General features: G+C 40.1%; 1 protein-coding gene across 3 annotated transcripts in view; it reads left to right on the top strand.

Moving 5' to 3' along the window:
* The window catches only part of LOC145629128 (glycosyltransferase BC10-like), a 45,644-nt gene that overhangs the window by 21,075 nt on the left and 5,113 nt on the right, over positions 1–19,456 (top strand). For all 3 annotated transcript variants that reach the window (XM_081681641.1, XM_081681642.1, XM_081681643.1), the window contains one exon: positions 17,925–17,990. In XM_081681641.1, the coding sequence (XP_081537767.1) occupies positions 17,925–17,990 (66 nt within the window). The remainder of the gene's footprint in view (positions 1–17,924; positions 17,991–19,456) is intronic.

Below are 19,456 nucleotides of genomic sequence, written 5' to 3' on the forward strand. Positions count from 1 at the left end.
CCCTTCTCTCTCTCCCTGCTTAACAGTGCTCAAATCAAGGCTTGTTTTCTTAGCAGGGATGTTCATTGAGAAGTTGGAAGCAAACAGGAAGACGAGCTTCCTGAAGCTATCGATGGACCCGGCTGAGAGATTGTCAAACCATTGTTCGGCAATGCCCTTCAATGTAGCCGGGAAGCACCGACACCAAGTGACATCATCCAACCCCTTCAGATACATGAGGTTGGTGTAAGCCATAAGGTGGTCTTCCGGGTTGGTGGTACCATCATAGGTACCAACCAACACATTCTTAACCTTGGCTGGCTGGCCCGCCTCGGTTATCTCCCGGGTGAACGCAGAAGGCTGTTCACCCAGGCGCAACAGACGAAGCTGCCAGTCCAATGGCTGGACATTTGGGTATGCCGCCTGACCTCCAAAGAAGGCCGACTGCATGAAATGAGGGGGATACTGTCCGTAAGCCTGAGTAGGCACATACGGTACAACTCCAATCATGTGAGGGCTAGAGTGGACGGTATTACCGCCTGTGTGGCTCTCATGCAAGGAGGGTGCACTCCCTTCGGAAATGTTGTTGAAGCTGTCTGGAAAGTTTGACGTAGAAGCCGACTCAGACAGCGATTGGTTTCTCCTCCGGTTTATGATTTCCCGGGCATCAGGCGTTGATTTTTTACTTCTCACCGGCTGCTGGGTCCGGCGAGTGTTATTGGTGTTCCTTCCAGGAAGGAGAATTTTTGACCAATCAATGGTCCCGGCTGCCTTCTCCTTTGGATGGGGAGTGGGCTGCCGGTTTCTGACTGACTTCCCCTTCTCTGGAGGAGTCTTCTTCGCCGACTGACCTTTACTTGGGCCAGCCCGGCTTTTGGTGATCAACTCTTTAATTTCACCCTTGAAACTTGTCATGAACCTCATGAGTTCGTCTCGGGTGACAGGGGCTGATCCAGCTGCTGTTTGGGTTTCCTCTTCCGGCTGCCCAGTGGGTCTGCTCGGACCCGCCTGGGAGGCACCCCGCTCCAGAGTCTCTCTGGGCCGGATGCGTTTGGTTCTGAGAGAGCCGTCTTCGGCTGTAAAGGTTTCGACCTGAGGATCTTCATCCTCATGGTCTGTAAAGACTTCTGGGTCTTCGCCCAGACGGTTAGGGGGTACAGACTCTTGAACCATCTTCGAGGTACTATCCCCACAGACGGCGCCAAATGTTTTGGGTGTTTTTGTCCCTCGGGAGAGTTACGTCACGAAAACTGATCCGACTCGAGCTGTACCTGCAAAATAACGGAGACTCCGGGTGGTTGGAGCTCCGCCTCCGACGATCAAGTTAGTAACTTGAAAAGGAATAAAGAGTACGGAAATTTAGGTAGGTGTCTGCTCGGATTCCAAGCTCTGGTGTTTTTCTGATGTAAGAGAATGCAGGTGTAATAAATGGTAAAACGTATCCTCAAAATGAGGGACATCTTCCTATTTATAGGGTCTTTGGGAATTGTGCCCCTGATTAGGTCACTGAATCCTAATCATTGGTGGGCTGCGCCGTTTTCCGGCGTTCTCGGGATTTGGGCCTAAAGGCCACCTTTTTCCCTTTATTTCTGGAATGACACGTGTCAAGCAGGGATTGGTCCATTTTGGACCAGTCTGAGGCTGACACGTGTCACCGTCTGATTGGACCACGTGGCAGGGTAAAATTACCCTAAACACTAGGTATTTCTCATGTCTGTCGACACTTTTCATGTTAAGAATTGCTAATAGCTCCTCTTTGTGCGAACTAAATGTTCACTCCTCTACTAAAAGAGACCTCCGATTTATCATTATTAATTTTCTGCCCGGATGCTGCCTCGTACTTGACAAGGTAAAGTCGTATCCCCTAATAAAAAAATAATTACCTAAATCCTCTAACTAAGGTAGATAGGGAAGTAGGGTCGAACTCCACAGGGAAACAAGTCTTTTTACTCCTAATTAATTAATATAATCTAAATTATCTAAGTAACCAATATTATTATGAATAAAATCTAAACTACGGAGAATAGGGTCGAAGGAAATAAAGTAGGGAGAAAATAAAATATTAAAAGGCCTAGGGCATAGGTTCATTAATAAACAATATTCCAGGGTAAAATCATAGTAAGCAATCATCAAGCATTGGTTAATCAGGTTATAAAGGGCTTTCGTTACGTATTATAATCACAGAGTCAATTTACCGGTATTAAATCTCATCTGTCGAATCTCGACTTAACCATTTATAAATTAATCCGCCTATTGAAACTAAGCCTAAACATCAATTCTTATCTGTCGAATCTTGAATTAATATTGCTAAACTCATACAATTAAATCTGGCCAAACTTAATTGCATAGCATTTAATCAATCAATAGGAAATCAACCAAGCATTGATAATTAACAAACACAAAATTACCCCTTCATATCATTTATTAGATCCCCATAAACCCTAGAAATTAAACTACTCACAAATCATCATGACTAAACTAATCAAGCAATTAAATAAAAGCATAATCAAGAAAACAAATAAAATAGCTGAAATTAAAAGAGAAGAAATTGTTACCAGAAGAATTAAAGGAAGAATTAAGAACCAAAGTTGAGAGAGAATTTAAGAGAGAGAAAAATACTAAGTAGAGAGAAAAAGTCTAAGAAAGAAGGTAATCTAATAATACCGTACAAAAACGTATTTAAACGTTTCCTAAAACAAGAATTAAAACTAAACTTAATCAGGCCTTCCAGAAACACGCGCCCGATCGGGCGCGCCTTTTTATTCGCGTTCCTACCCAGCAGCATCGCCCGATCGTGCTAGATGCTCGCACGATCGGGCGCGCCTCAGCACGCTCAGCCTACTAATCTCGCCGCGCCCGATCGTGCTAGGGGTAGCTCGATCGGGCGGTTGCTTCTCCTTGAGGCTTGGACTTCGATTGGGCTAGATTTCTCGGCCCAATCCGGATTTCCTCTCGGGTCTCGAATACTTGGTCCAAATGCCTCGGGATCCCAATTACCGAGCCCTTAATCACCGGCTCTCACCGATCCTGGGCTCCAAAAGTGGTCGTGTCCTTCTAACTTCCGTAGTTGATCCATAAAGCCCGGGAAAATGCTCCAAGATTCCTGTAAAATACAACTAAAACTACGAAAACACTAGAACACACAAATTAGTAATAAAAGTGGCCCGAAAGAGCCAAAAACACTACTAATAACGACCAAGGGACGGGGGTAAAACACTATATAAAATGGACATATCAAACTCCCCCAAGCCAAACCTTTGCTTGTCCCTAAGCAAAGAGCTCATCAATGAACATATAAAACATACTTCACCCCAATCATCAAATCAAAAACCAACGATTCAAGGCAAATCTAATGAACATGCTTCAACATCAATCAATCTTATTCATCTAATCACCCTTCCTCCCCAACAATTGTCAAGTAGAGCAAACCACAAGAGCATATAGAATTCAAGACTAGTGCTCACACACTCAACTCTCATTTATGTGGCGAGTAAAGGATGTACTTGATCGCTCTCCAACCCAACCCCTTTAATGTGAACAATGCCCTCCCAACTCACACTCTCGTGTGTATAAAAACATTGAACGCTCATCCTACTAGTCGAATCGAAATATGCCAAGTCATAACTTGCATTGATAAACAACACTTTCACATTTACATAACTTCTATGCACAAGGTCGGAAGGTCTTTTAAGCTTGTAATGTAAGGCTAGGGTAAAGGTAGGATAAATTTGGGATTATGTGAGAGAAAAGCTATGCATTAAGGGAGCCATATCCTAATAAACCCATGATCAAAATAATGATGATCATACATCTCCATCAACATAACCAACTCCAACAAAAACCACCAAATACAACTCTAATCATCATAAACAAACCCAACACTCACAATAATCACTCATAAAAATATGATAATATAGAACTTGAGTGAAATACAAACTTTGAACTCATTTTTTTTTCTTTTTCAACTTGAATTTTATTTTTTTTTCTTTTTCTTTGAACAACCTTCCAATAGAACATTTGAGCATTAAAAAAAACTTTTTCTTTTGCTCTTTTTTTTTTTTTTTTCCCTTTTTAACTCATATTGGAAGTTTCAACTTTGAAACACAACATATCAATATTTTCCAATCAAAAATCAAAGAACAAACACTCTTCTTTTATTCCCACATTGTGCAAATAATGTGCACACCACAACTCCCTCACCTCACCAACTAATAGCTCCCCCAAGCCAAGCTTGGGACTAGTAACCAATGGGGCTCATATAGGCTTGTAATGCGGCTAAATAAACAATAAAAGGACACAAGCAACAACATGGGTAACAAGAAGGGAACAAATGTATCTAAATACTCTGAAGGCTACCTAAAAGAATGAACGCCTTCGTCCTCCTCATGTGCATAATAATAAGTCATGAAACACTACTCATAGTTGCAAATCAATACTCAAATTCATTGACATACCAGGAATTATGGAACTATCACACATTTCCTAACCAAATCAACTAGTCAAGCACTATATTCACAAGTAGTTGGGCAAGATTGACACATGTTTAGGAATCCAAGCAATTAAACTTCAAATCATGACCAACAAATCCACAATGCTCATTATCAATAACCAAGAATTAAAACAAAATCTTTTTCTTAAGTATGGGCACCGGGAAGCATAATTTATAATTCATTGGAACGTATTTTTGGATTTTTTTATTTTTCAATTTTTTTGTATTTTTCATAAATAAGAAAGCAATAAAAACTAACCTAGAAAGCAAGAAATCTATCCTAATAAAACACACCAAAAATAAAAGAAAAGAGGAAAAGAAAAATACCAAACAAAAATCTCCCCCAAGCCAGAATCAGACAATGTCCTCATTGGCTCGGAAACTAGCCCAGCATAGCTAGTTCTCATCATCATCCATCCTCTCATGTCCTCCTCCATGACTCGAACCGGCACCACCTTGGCTTGGTGCAGCACCACCATAACCCGAACCACCTGCAAAGTAGTTAGGGTCCACATTCCCACCCATACCCCCAAAAGGAGCATCACCCCCATATCCGTGGACCGAAGAGTAGTCCACATAAGTACCATACGCAACGGGGTGAGAATACCCTCCTTGGGGGTATTGGAACCAGTCTGGAGTAAGTGAATCGGGAGGAATAGCCCCCCGACGGGCATAATCATCATACATGGTATAAAGGCCCCTCCCGAGGTTCCTCTCTATGTAACCAACCCGCCCATCTAAGGTGCTTAACCTAGAATCTAAGTTTTGCATCATACTCTCAACTCTCCCTTGCCGCGTCTCGATGCGGTCTAATTGGCTCCTAAAAGCCGAAAAGTCATAAGGAGCATTGGGGTCGACGTTGTAGTCGACCGAGGAAGTGGGTATGCCATAGGTGAAGGGTGGAGGTGGTTGGTAGTGTGGTGAATGGTGAGTGGGGGAATGGTCTAGGGGGGATTGATGGGGTTGTGGTGAAGGGTGAGGTGGTTGAACCTCACCTTGACCATTAATCTCGAAAGTATAAGAAGGCTTCCCCTTCTCAAATTTGGTCAAAGCGGGGTTGGGTAAGGTAAAGGCTTGGTCCCTCCTACCCGATTGTCGGTAGACTATCCATCAAGTATCACTCCCCACAGGTTGCACCCAGTTCAAACTCCCTAAATAGGGTAGGTCCATGAGGTTTGATCCTACAACTTTCCTATGCCCATCCGGGTTCCAACCTAGGTGTTTCCTAGCAATGTGGGTCACTAACCCCCCAAAATAAATAGGTGCCCTAGACCTACTAGCCTCGGCCGCATTGGCCGCCCTTTGGAAGTGATTGGCTATCCTATGGGGTATGTTCAATTTTTCAGCGGTAGGAATTACATAGGATGCCAAAAGTTCCAATTCATCTCTCCTAACATTTGCCGGTTCATGCCTCCCAAAAATAGTGAGGCCGGCAAATCTTTGCCAAAGTTTTGGGACGGGATGTTGAATCCACGTCCCTTTCGCATGTTGGAGGTTTATTAAATCCTCCCCAGTTAGCCTCTTATAGACCACGGCGGTGTGGTCTTGAGAGGGTTCAATCGGTTTATCCGATTTTAAATCAAACAACTTTCCAAATTCTTTAAGAGTTAGTCTCACATCGTTGTTTAATAATCGGAATTGTACATGAGTAATTAGTGCATTCATTTTAATAACATTAAAACTTGAAATAAATTCCAATGTTAAGTAGTGATACGTATCATGGCACATTTGAAAGAAACCACTCATGCCTATACCTTTGAACAATTTTTCCAAATATTTATCTAGGCCTAACCTAACTAGTGTGGGATGATGAATAAAACGGGTAGAGATTACTTGGCGATCGATGAGGTTTAGCATCCTAACCCGTTGCTCCTCTGAGGTAATGACAACCTCCTCCCATCCCGGAATTTGAAGATCCGGGTTGACCGTTGGTTGCGGTGCCCTCGAACTCTCACCCCTTTGGGTCCTTGAACGTTTTGAGGCCATTATATGAGGAAAAAGTTGATGCTTGGAGCTTTCTCTCTCTAGGGGTTTGAAGGAAGTATGAGAGAAAGTGGGAGAAAATAGGTGGGAAATGTGGAGGAAGATGTGAGGATTAATAATATGTAAAAAAAAATTTTAGGTTTAGATGGATGAATTTGAGGAGATCTTGAAAAAGAAGTGAGTTTGAAGATGTAAAAATGGAGGTTTTAGAGAGAGAAAGTAATGGAGAAGAAGATGAAGTAAGAAGAAAATGAGGAAAGAAAGAAGAAGAAAATTATAAGGGACGGCCAAAAATAGGCGCGCCTGATCGGGCGGATAAATTTGAATTCCAGAATTGGAGTTGCGCGCCCGAACGGGCGAGCTCCGCCCGATCTAGCGCGAACACGAACGAAAAATTCGCCCTATGGTTCGCCCGATCGGGCGAGCTTCGCCCGACATATCTTTTCCTTCACTCGATTTACGCCCGATCGGGCAACCTCGCCCGATCGGGCGAAAGTTGCTCGAGTTTGTGACTGAATTTGCGCGCCCAAAGGCTCGATTCCAGCTCTCTTCTCGCACCCGATCAGGCAGCCACGCCCGATCGGGCAAGAGAAGGCATGTATTCTAACCTCCCTTGCGCGCCCGATCGGGCGAGCTTCGCCCGATCGGGCCCGTGTCCAGTCGTTTCCTTTGCTTTTCTTCGTCTTCAAATTCTTCTAACTCTTTTGACCTCTTAAACCTATACCTGTACAAAAACACTTATAAACGGTAAAATTTCACTCTCCTCGCCTCTCTAAAGTAAAAAAAAAATAAAATAAAAATAAAACTAGTCTAGAAAGCAAGAAATACGGGTTGCCTCCCGCAAAGCGCTGGTTTATCTAGGTCCCGCACGACCCTCTTACCACGGTGAAACTCAGTGTGAATCGGAACTACTTAGGTGAAGTATATCAACCGCACCGATTGTAGCTCCCTCATGATATTGCTTGAGTCTTTGGCCATTAACCTTGAACTCGTTACCATGTTCGTCGAAAACTTCCACAGAACCGAATTTGTTGGCCCTTTTTACGATAAAAGGACCCGACCACCTTGACCTTAACTTTCTTGGGAAAAGTTTAAGTCGTGAGTTGAATAGTAACTCTTTGAATTCTCTCGGAAGGATCATCTTATCGTGCCACTTCTTCGTCTTCTCTTTGTAAACTCGAGCACTATCATAGGCCGTCAACCTAAACTCATCGAGTTGATTAAGTTGAAGTAACCTCTTTTCCCCCGCTAGTTTGGCATCTAGATTGAGCTCCTTAATAGCCCAATATGCCTTATATTCCAATTCAACCGGGAGATGACATGCTTTTCCATACACGAGTCTATACAGAGTAGTACCTATAGGGGTCTTGAATGCAGTTCTGTATGCCCAAAGAGTGTCGTCCAACTTGTCACTCCAATCTTTCCTTGATTTTGACACCACCTTCTCAAGAATGGCCTTAATCTCGCGGTTGGAAACCTCGACTTGGCCACTAGTTTGGGGGTGGTAGGCTAAACCTGTCCTATGGTAGACACCATACTTTTTGAGGAGGGTGTCCAACTTCCGTTCATGAAAGTGAGATCCTCCGTCACTTATTATAGCTCTAGGTACGCCAAATCTTGGAAAGATGGTCTTCTTAAAAAGTTTGTGGACGACCTTGGCATCATTGGTAGGAGTGGCGATGGCCTCAACCCACTTGGATACATAATCTACGGCGACAAGAATATAACGGTTCCCTTTTGAAGAAGGGAACGGTCCCATGTAATCAACACCCCAAACGTCAAAAATCTCAACTTCTAAAATTCCTGTTTGGGGCATCTCATGCCTCCGCGAGATGTTGCCAGTCCTCTGGCAAGTCACAAGCCTGCACAAACATGTTAGCATCTTTATACATTGTAGGCCAATAAAAACCTGACTCATTAATCTTGGCCACCGTTTTAGTGGGGCCATGATGTTCTCTATATGGTGAGGTGTGGCAACTGGTAAGCACACCGTGGACTTCCCATACGGGAACACACCTGCGAAATAATCCATCTGCACACTCACGAAACAAAAAAGGATCATTCCAAAAATAATGCTTAACATCAGAAAGGAATTTCTTTCTTTGTTGGTAGGACAAGTCAAGGGGTAGAGTACCACCCACTAAATAATTAGCAAAGTCTGCATACCATGGGTGTTGCTCTACAACTGCATATAGATTGTCATCAGGGAAGGAATCATCTATAGGTAGAGAATCCTTACCCTCATCATACCTGATACGTGACAAGTGGTCTGCCACTACGTTCTCTGCTCCCTTTTTATCTTTGATTTCTATGTTGAAATCTTGGAGCAAGAGAACCCACCGGAGTAGCCTTGGCTTTGATTCCGCCTTAGCTATCAAATATTTCAATGCTGCATGATCAGTAAAAACAATAACTTTAGAACCAACAAGATATGATCTAAATTTTTCTAAAGCATAAATAACAGCAAGAAACTCCTTTTCCGTAGTGGCATAGTTGACTTGGGCTTCATCCAAAGTTTTGCTAGCATAATAAATAGCATGCAAAACCTTGTCCTTCCTCTGTCCGAGCACGGCTCCTAGTGCAAAGTCACTTGCATCACACATGATTTTGAAAGGAAGGTTCCAATCGGGAGCACATATGATGGGTGCCGATATCAAAGCCTGCTTGATCCTGTTGAAAGCCTCAAGACACTCGTCAGTAAAAATAAATGGGGCATCCTTAAGAGCTGTGTCAGTGGTTTAGCAATTTTAGAAAAATCTTTGATAAAGCGGCGATAAAACCCCGCATGACCCAAGAAACTTCTAACTCCCTTAACATTTACTGGGGGAGGTAATTGCTCAATCACTTATATTTTAGCCTTGTCTACTTGTATGCCCTTATCAGATACAATATGACCTAGGACTACTCTCTCTGTCACCATAAAGTGACATTTTTCCCAATTAAGGACTAAGTTGCACTCTTCACATCTTTTCAAAACTTTAGCGAGATTAATTAAACATGAGTCAAATGAAGAACCATAAACGCTAAAATCATCCATAAAGACCTCCATAATAGACTCTATGAATTTAGAAAAAATGCTCATCATACAACGTTGAAAGGTAGCGGTTGCATTACATAAACCAAAGGGCATTCTACGATATGCAAAAGTGCCATAAGGGCATGTAAAAGTAGTCTTTTCCTGATCTTCAGGGTGAATCGGAATTTGGAAAAATCCCGAATACCCATCCAAATAGCAAAAGAATTTGTGATTGGCTAACCTCTCAAGCATTTGTTCAATAAAGGGAAGGGGGAAGTGATCCTTTTTAGTGGCGATATTTAATCTACGATAGTCTATGCACATACGCCACCTTGTTACAGTTCTAGTGGGGATTAATTCATTTTTTCCATTTGTTATCACAGTCATCCCACCCTTCTTTGGCACTACCTGCACGGGACTTACCCACTTGGAGTCAGAAATAGGATAGATAATACCTGCATCAAGTAATTTCATAACCTCTTTCTTGACTACTTCCTGCATGTTAGGATTTAATCTTCTTTGGGGTTGAATGCAGGGCTTATAGGTATCCTGTAGATGTATCCTGTGCATACAAAAGTCAGGGCTAATACCCTTGAGATCATCAATGCTGTACCCTATAGCCTTCTTGTGGGTTTTGAGAACCCCTAGAAGTTGGGAAGATTGTAGGTCAGTGAGTGCAGTACTGATGATCACGGGGTGTAGTTCCTGTTCATCTAGAAAAACATATTTTAAATGAGAAGGGAGAGGTTTTAGCTCAGGTTTCTTAACCTCTGCAGGTTTTGATTCCTGAACCAAATTTACTACCTTCATTATTTCCTTGGGGCTTAACTCTTTTAAGGAAAGAGCCTTTTCAATATCTTGTACCTCATTACCCCAAATGCTTGCATTGTCGCTAGATAAAGTCCCGCAGAGAACTTCCTCTAAGGGATCCTTCGCAAGAACCTGTGGCAAGCTATCATCACAAATATCGTCCATTACATCAATTATATCAATGTAACAACAATTTTCCTCTAGCATAGGCCCTTTCAAAACCTTCCATAAATTGAAAGTAACATTATCGTCACCTACAGAAAGGGTTAGTTTACCATTTTTTACATCAATAATCGCTCCTGCAGTATGGAGGAAAGACCTACCTAATATAATGGGTATTTGTGTGTCCTCTGCCATGTCTAAAACAACAAAATCAACGGGAATAAAAAATTTACCAACGCTAACAGGTACGTCCTCTAAAATACCTAAGGGGTATTTAGTAACTTTTAATTCTCCCATATTTAATTTAGCGCAGACAGACGATGGCATGACACTGACACTAGCACCCAAATCACACAAAGCTTTGTCAATAAAAACATTCCCAATGTGACAAGGGATAGAAAAACTACCGGGATCCTTTAATTTAGGAGGGGATTTGTTTTGCAATAGAGCGCTACACTCCTCTGTGAAAGCTACAGTTTCTACTTCATTAAAGGCCCTTTTCCTAGTCAGAATGTCTTTCATAAATTTAGCATAAGCAGACACTTGAGTGATTAAATCAGTGAAAGGAACTGTTACCTGCAGGTTTTTCACAACCTTTAGAAACTTACCGAATTGTTTATCAAGCTTATTCTTCGGTTGTCTATTAGGGAATGGAAGCTTGATAACTGGGCTCTGCACATCTCCTCCTTTATCCTGCGATTTACCCTGCACAGAAACATTAGTAGGGTTAGTATCTATTTGTAGCCCTACAGGGCTAGCAGGATTAGCGTTTGGTATAGAGGAATCTAGATCAGGAACTGGTCTATCTTCCTTTGGCATAGGAGGTCCATCATAATGTGAACCACTCCGTAGAGTGATTGCGTTGGCATGATCTGTAGGATGGATAGGTTGTGCTGGTAGAGCTCCCTGCTGACGGGATTGTAGGGTAGATGAAAGTTGTGCAATTTGATTGTCCATGATTTTATTATGGGCTAGGAGAGAATCAATTTGCGCATCCCTACTCTCCATGTGCTTTTGCATATTGGCAAGTATTGCTCTAATTTCTGTCATGGCAGGGTCGGAAGATGATGAGGGTGATGCTTGGCTTTTCTGGCCGGAATTAGGATGATAATATTTTTGCTGTGGTGGGGTTTGCTGTTGTGGTTTTTGTGGAGGTGAAGGATTTTGTACATTGGTGCTCCGGTACGAAAGATAAGGATGATTTTTATAACCGGCATTGTAGGAATTGGAATAAGGGTTATTCTGCCTATAGGTTTGAAAGGCATTAACTTGTTCCATAGAGCTCCTACAATCTTGCTCCCAATGACCAACAATTCCACAATTTTCACAAAAAGCTTCATGGTTAGCAACAGCAGAAACATTAGCTACAGAGTTAGGAGCAGCAGTAAGATTATCTAATTTTTGAAAAATAGATGTTAATTGAGCTTGCAAAAAGGATACAGAATCAACATTATGTTTTCCTTTATTTGCAAACCCTCTCGGATTCCCATATTGGGAATTGTGTATTTCCATGTCTTCGATAACCTGTCCTGCATCATCCACATTTAAATTCATAAACCTCCCACTAGCTGCCGAATCTAACACTGATCTAGAAGAATTTCCAAGTCCATCATAAAATGCTTGGATCAATTGCCATTGTGCTAGATTGTGGTGGGGGCACTCTCTCTGTAGATCCTTGAACCTCTCCCAAGCCTCATATAATGTTTCGTCGGCCTCTTGAGCGAAGTTCTGAATAGCACTCCTTAGCACCGCTGTTCTCTTCGGGATAATATTTATTATTGAAATTCAAAGCAAGAGTTTCCCAGTCAGTAATACCAAGTGCAGTTCTATTCAAACCATTAAACCATAATTTTGCTTTGCCACATAATGAAAAGGGAAAAATAATCTCCCTGATTTGGTCTTGCGTGACCCCGGCTTGTCTAATGGTGTTACAATATTGGCAGAAATCTGCGATGTGAAGATTAGGATCTTCACCCTTAGCTCCGCTGAACTGCTTCCTCTCTATCATAGTGATAAATTGGGGCTTGATCTCAAATTGAACCCCATCTAGAGCCGGAGTGGGAGTAAGGTGCGGGAAATCTGTGAGCTTCTGTTGCGAGTAGTCACTGAGTTTCTTCTGGGCCGTCATCTCTGATCCTGAATCTGAAGAAATATCTGTGTCACTAGAATCAGAGGGAGGATCGCGGTGATTATTGTTATTATCACCAGAATCCGCCAGGATTTGCTTGTAGAGATTTTTCTGTCTATGGAAGGAACGTTCGATCTCAGGATCGAATGGAATGTAACCTGATGTGGAACACCCGGGCATAAACAAAAACTAGAAGCAAATACGAGAATTGCCTCAAAGAACTAACGTTCTCTGAGGCAAAAAAGGGATAATCTAGACTATAAAAATATAATCAGAAAACAAAAATAAAACCGTTTCCCCGGCAACGGCGCCAAATTTTGACAAGGTAAAGTCGTATTCCCTAATAAAAAATAATTACCTAAATCCTCTAACTAAGGTAGATAGGGAAGTAGGGTCGAACTCCACAGGGATACAGGTCTTTTTACTCCTAATTAATTAATATAATCTAAATTATCTAAGTAACCAATATTATTATGAATAAAATCTAAACTACGGAGAATAGGGTCGAAGGAAATAAAGTAGGGAGAAAATCAAATATTAAAAGGCCTAGGGCATAGGTTCACTAATAAACAATATTCCAGGGCAAAATCATAGTAAGCAATCATCTTGGTTAATCAGATTATAAAGGGCTTTCGCTACGTATTATAATCACAGAGTCCATTTACCGGTATTAAATCTCATCTGTCGAATCTCGACTTAACTATTTATAAATTAATCCGCCTATTGAAACTAAGCCTAAACATCAATTCTCATCTGTCGAATCTCGAATTAATATTGCTAAACTCATCAATTAAATCTGGCCAAACTTAATTGCATAGCATTTAATCAATCAATAGGAAATCAACCAAGCATTGATAATTAACAAACACAAAATTACCCCTTCATATCATTTATTAGATCCCCATAAACCCTAGAAATTAAACTACTCACAAATCATCATGACTAAACTAATCAAGCAATTAAACAAAAGCGTAATCAAGAAAACAAATAAAATAGCTGAAATTAAAAGAGAAGAAATTGTTACCAAAAAATAAATCTGGAATTAAAGGAAGAATTAATAACAAAAGTTGAGAGAGAATTTAAGAGAGAGAAAAATACTAAGTAGAGAGAGAAAGTCTAAGAAAGAAGGTAATCTAATAATACCGTACAAAAACGTATTTAAACGTTTCCTAAAACAAGAATTAAAACTAAACTTAATCAGGCCTTCCAGAAACACGCGCCCGATCGGGCGAAGGGCCGCCCGATCGGGCGCGCCTTTTTCTTCGCGTTCCTACCCAGCAGCATCGCCCGATCGTGCTAGATGCTCGCACGATCGGGCGCGCCTCAGCACGCTCAGCCTACTAATCTCGCCGCGCCCGATCGTGCTAGGGGTAGCTCGATCGGGCGGTTGCTTCTCCTTGAGGCTTGGACTTCGATTAGGCTAGATTTCTCGGCCCAATCCGGATTTCCTCTCGGGTCTCGAATACTTGGTCCAAATGCCTCGGGATCCCAATTACCGAGCCCTTAATCATCGGCTCTCACCGATCCTGGGCTCCAAAAGTGGTCGTGTCCTTCTAACTTCCGCAGTTGATCCATAGAGCCCGGGAAAATGCTCCAAGAGTGCAATTTCCTGTAAAATACAACTAAAACTACGAAAACACTAGAACACACAAATTAGTAATAAAAGTGGCCCGAAAGAGCCAAAAACACTACTAATAACGACCAAGGGACGGGGGTAAAACACTGTATAAAATGGACATATCAGTAGTGGTTGAGAATATTACAATAATTGTGCATTTCTGTCGAGTGGCCCTAGTGAAAAGAAGACTATCATCTGCAAAAAGGAGGTGAGAAACCTCCGGACCATTGTGGCTAGCACGAGCCCCATGAAGGCTCTTACTCTACTCAGTGTTCATCATTCTAGAGAATGCATCCGCAATGAGAATAAAAAGGTACGGTGACAAGGGATCCCCTTGCCGGAGCCCTCTAGATGGTGAAACCGACCCACAAACCTTTCAATTAATCACAAAAGAGTACTTGACCGTAGATATACAGTCCAAAATTAAGTTCACCCACCTTCCATCAAAACCCATCGTTAGTAGCAATTTTTTCGGGAAGCCCCACTCTACTCTATCATAAGCCTTGCTCATATCAAGTTTCATGGCAACCAAGCCTTTCCTACCCCTGTTTCTCTTCATAGAATGAAAAATCTCCAAAGCAATTAAGGCATTATCAGTAATCAAACGCCCCGGAACAAATGCACTTTGATTCTTCATTACAATTCCAGGGAGAATATTTTTTAGTTCGATAACAAGAGCTTTGGTAACAATCTTATAAATCACATTGCAAAGAGCTATGGGTCGGAATTCAGTCATATATTTTGGGGACTTAATTTTGAGAATCAATACAATGTTAGTATTATTCACATCACATATAGAGGAAATGCCATGTAAAATGTTACTAACAAAATTTACGACATCATTACCCAATATATGCCAAAAATGCTAATAGAAGATTGCATGCATCCCATCCGGTCCGGGTGCCTTGTAGGGTTGCATCTGATTAAGGGCCCAGTGAATACAACTTGACAATCCTTTCCGAGTGGCCCTTTCTTCGCCATCTATACGCAAATTCGAGCATTTTTCAATCATCTTCTCCTTAATGTCTGGTCGTAGCAGGAAGGGTGATAGAGAAAAGGAGCCCTTTCTTTCAAGGGAGTAATCAATTTTATACTTTCTTTAAACATAAACATAAACATAAACATAAACATAAAACATTAACATAAATATATGCAATAACATTAACATAAACATTAATAAACATATATATAAACATAAATATAAACTATACATAAATATTAGGAAATATTGAAACTAATAATCCCTCATTTTTCGCATCTTTTCTAAACAATCCCACCTTTGCATATTCTGCACATAATCTCACCTTAATGCCCCATATTCTCAAAACAAGCCTTTTACCGAGTTGAGAAATTAGCAACAAGTTTTAGGAGATAACTTCCACATGTCACCTTCTGATTATTTTTTTTAATAATATTTATTTTTTTAAAATAATAAAGGAATAAAAAAACCTTTCTCCTTCCTTCTCCTATCGCTCCTCTGTGATGGACCAGCGAGGCCTCCCCCGGACCCACCTCTTCTTCGTTTCCCTCCGGACATGGTAGCCACCTTCCCTCTTTCCCTCTTCCCCTATTCCTTCTCTTTCCCCCTTCTCTCTTTCCCTTCTTCCTACCCACCTTCCCCACCGAACAACAACCCCCACCCCTTACCTTGCCGAACAGAAAACCCCTCCCCTTTCCTAAGTTATTAATCCCATTAAGATCAGTAGTGGGGTGAGCGTGAGATTGTTTCCGACTGGTTTGGGGTAAGCGTGAGGGTATAGGTGGGGGGTAGAGTTTTGGGGATTTGGTAGCAATGGAGTTCATTCAAGGGTGGAGTCGTGGGTGGTGGGGTGGAGTCAGTTTGGTTATTTAGTGGGGGTGGTGGTTATGGAGGTGTGCTGGTTGTGATAGCTTGGTGGAGAGTGGTAAGGATGGAAGAGAGATGAAAAGAAAAATAAAAAAAAATTTAGTAAAAAGGATCGTTTTGAGAAGATGGGGGTATAAGGTGGGATTGTTCTGTAAAGATGAGGCAAAGGTGATATTATTAATGTAAGTATTTCCTAAACATTAATATAAAACTATGGGAAAATTGACAAAAATAATCACAACTTTGCCTCATTCACCTAAAATAATCTATACTTTTGATTTTTTTTTTAATAATCCGAACTTTTATACGAATTTGCTTCCAATGGTCCCATCCGGTCATCTAACGTGTTATATCAAGTTATCTAACATGTGTCGCCTTGTAACTAATTGGTTAAAAAAATAAAAATAAAATAAAAAAAATTTAAACAAAATTTACGAAAATAATTAATTAAATAACTAAAAATCAACCACCTACTTCTCTACTAGCCAAACCATCTTCTCGGGTCGGCCATCCATCCACCCCTGCCCCTTCCGCCGCACCCAAACCCATGCGCTGGCCTCTAAACCACCATTACCCCATCCCGAAACCCCCTTCCCTCCACCGAAAAAGCCCTAAGAAACTCCTCCCACACCGCAAAAAAACTCCTGCGATTGAGAGCCTATCTTAGCTTTGACGCGGGCGGCACTACTGGTGGAGAATGGAGATGGCGGAAATTGGGATTGGTGGGGAGAGAATGCAGATCTCACCATTGTTGGGTATGGTGGATTAGGTGGCGACGCAGGGGTAGGGTGAGGCAGCGCCGGTGCGGGGGAAAGGGGAGACTGGGCGCGGTGGGGGAAGGGGAGACTGGGCGCGGCGGCAGAGGGTAGGACGTGGTCTGGGAGCGTGGTTGTGGGTTTTATTTTTAGTTTTATTTTATTTATTTTTTTTTAATTTTTTTAAGGCAAAGTTTATTTAGCTAGTTAAGTGTTGATTTCAAAAAAAAAAAAAAGGTTAGTTAAGTGTTAATTAATAATTAACAATTTTTATAAGTGTTAATTAAAGTCACTTGGGACTATTGAGAGTAAATTCGTATCAAAGTTCGGATTATTAAAAAATAATCGAAAGTAGTGATTATTTTGTGAATGAGGCAAAGTTGAGATTATTCTTGTCAATTTTTCCTAAAACTATATGTATTTATACATTAACATAAATTTATACAATCTCTCTCTCTCTCTCTCTCTCTCTCTCTCTCTTTTTGTTCCTTCCGAATCAATGCAGCTATGCGGTTTAAAAAATACTTCTAAAAAAAAGTGTGCCAAGAAAAAAGTTTGAAAAAAGGTGGGTGTAAGATAGGGTGAGAGAGAGAGAGAGAGAGAATTTACAAAAGGTGGGTGTGTATAAGATAATCTAAGCAAGGGAGTGTAGAAAGATGTAATAAATGTTGGTTAAGAGTGGTATGATGTTTTATTTGGAAAATATAACTTAGTAGACTATTAATTACATTATATATAAGTAAATCATTAAAAAAACACCTAAAGAAAAAACTTCTAAACCAAGTTCTTACCTCAATCCATGTGATGTGATCTGCAATGAACGATTCGTATCCATTCCTACGGCACTAAATGTTGTCCAGATCTGTATCTAAACTATGGATGAATCTCTACAATCAATTATATGATTGTCTTTATTTAACTTTTATTACAACCTTGAAATGTGGATTAGAGTGACTGTTATCGAGAATAATTGATAAAGAACCTGATTTTGGAGTCGGATTACTATCGTGGACTTTTGCATGAGATTAAGCTGGTGCATGTCTTGCGAACACATTATTGTCTCTTGGTGTACAAATTTGTACCAATCAGGTGACAGATTCTTGGATTTTACCTGATATTCTATAATTTTGCATTGCAGCCAGTAGATACATCTAAGGAACACAACTGCATACCAGATGAACATTATGTTCAAACATTGCTTGCTGTAAGTATCCCAATTTCAGGATTGTCTTGCAAGTTTATTATCTTTGGAAAAATTTCTGGCATTGCTTTAAATTTGATTTTCTAAATTTAGAATTATGATTATCTATTGCTTTTTGGTTTTAATTTTGTTCTACATCCGTTTCTTTTTATTGGCTAACAGTTAGACATTTTTCACTCACACTTTATTTGTTGCAAATAAAAAGTAACAGAGGTAGTATTTATGTTGGACTATGCTAAAATTAGGTAATTATTATTGTCTAATTTTGCGGGTAATCTATATGAAAGTTCTGTACGTTTTCGGTTTTAAACCATTATTGAAAGTTCTATACTCTTAATACTTTATTCTAATTTTAAAAACATTTTTCCACTCGTTATCTTGTTATCAAAATGGTGAGCGAGTATGAGGAGAAGTAAAAAGCAAGTCAACTTGTTATAAAATGATGAGTGGGTGTAAGGAAAGTAAAATGCAAGTGGGTGCAAGTTAAGTAGGAGAGTCAGTGTAAAAATGTCGGTGTGTGTAAGATCAATGTGATTAAAATCGCAATTCGGATCGTAGAATTGTACGATTCTACGATTCTAATCCACCTAAACAATGTAAATGGTCGGTAGAATCAATATATTGTAGAATCGCGCTCATAGAATCGCTAGAATCGGTTAAAATCGGTGGAATCGGTTAAAATCGGTGGAATCGGTTAAAATCGGTGGAATCGGTACCGATTCTACGATTCTATACCGATTCTAACGATTCTACTCCTGCAAAAAGTCTGATTTTCCGTAACCCATAACTTTTGATTGTGAAGTCGAAATTGAGCTTATAATATATCGTTAGAAAGCTCTTGAGGTCTGCTTTTTAATAAATTGGTCTTGTACCCATATCAATAACTTATATATTATTCAATATAAATCATAATAAAACTAATGAAACATTAATTTAAATAACTTTTAAAATTCTATCTAACCATTTAAATTTTGTGGGCATAAGAATGTATTCATGAGTCTTATGCATTTCACTTTTGGAATATAAAAAACACTTTTATAACATGAGTTTATTGTAATTGTCATTCTTTAAATATCTCGTTAAAATAAACTAATTTGACACTTATTTTTCTATTATCATTGGATTTTTTTATTAGGTGAAACAATTTTACGAGTCAATAATGTTATTATTATTATTTTTTTTTTTTTCATAATTTAACAATATTTGTCTCATACTCTTGTGGTTAAGAATGTATACCAATAATTTGACTTTATAGTTTATAGTGTACTATTTGAGTTATGCGCGTGCGAAATTACTTCTAAAACTACTTTATGCTTGTATTATTGATATTATGTTATCTACAATATATATTATTATCATTCTTATTGCTTGAAAATTATGTATGTATTTATTAGTTACATTTTGAAGCCTAATTTTACAATTTTGTAGAATCGTACATTCGTACAATTCTACAATTCGATTCTACTCCA

Source organism: Chenopodium album, chromosome 4, assembly GCF_948465745.1.
Source record: "Chenopodium album chromosome 4, dcCheAlbu1.1, whole genome shotgun sequence".
In the NCBI taxonomy this organism is placed as follows: Eukaryota; Viridiplantae; Streptophyta; class Magnoliopsida; order Caryophyllales; family Amaranthaceae; genus Chenopodium; species Chenopodium album.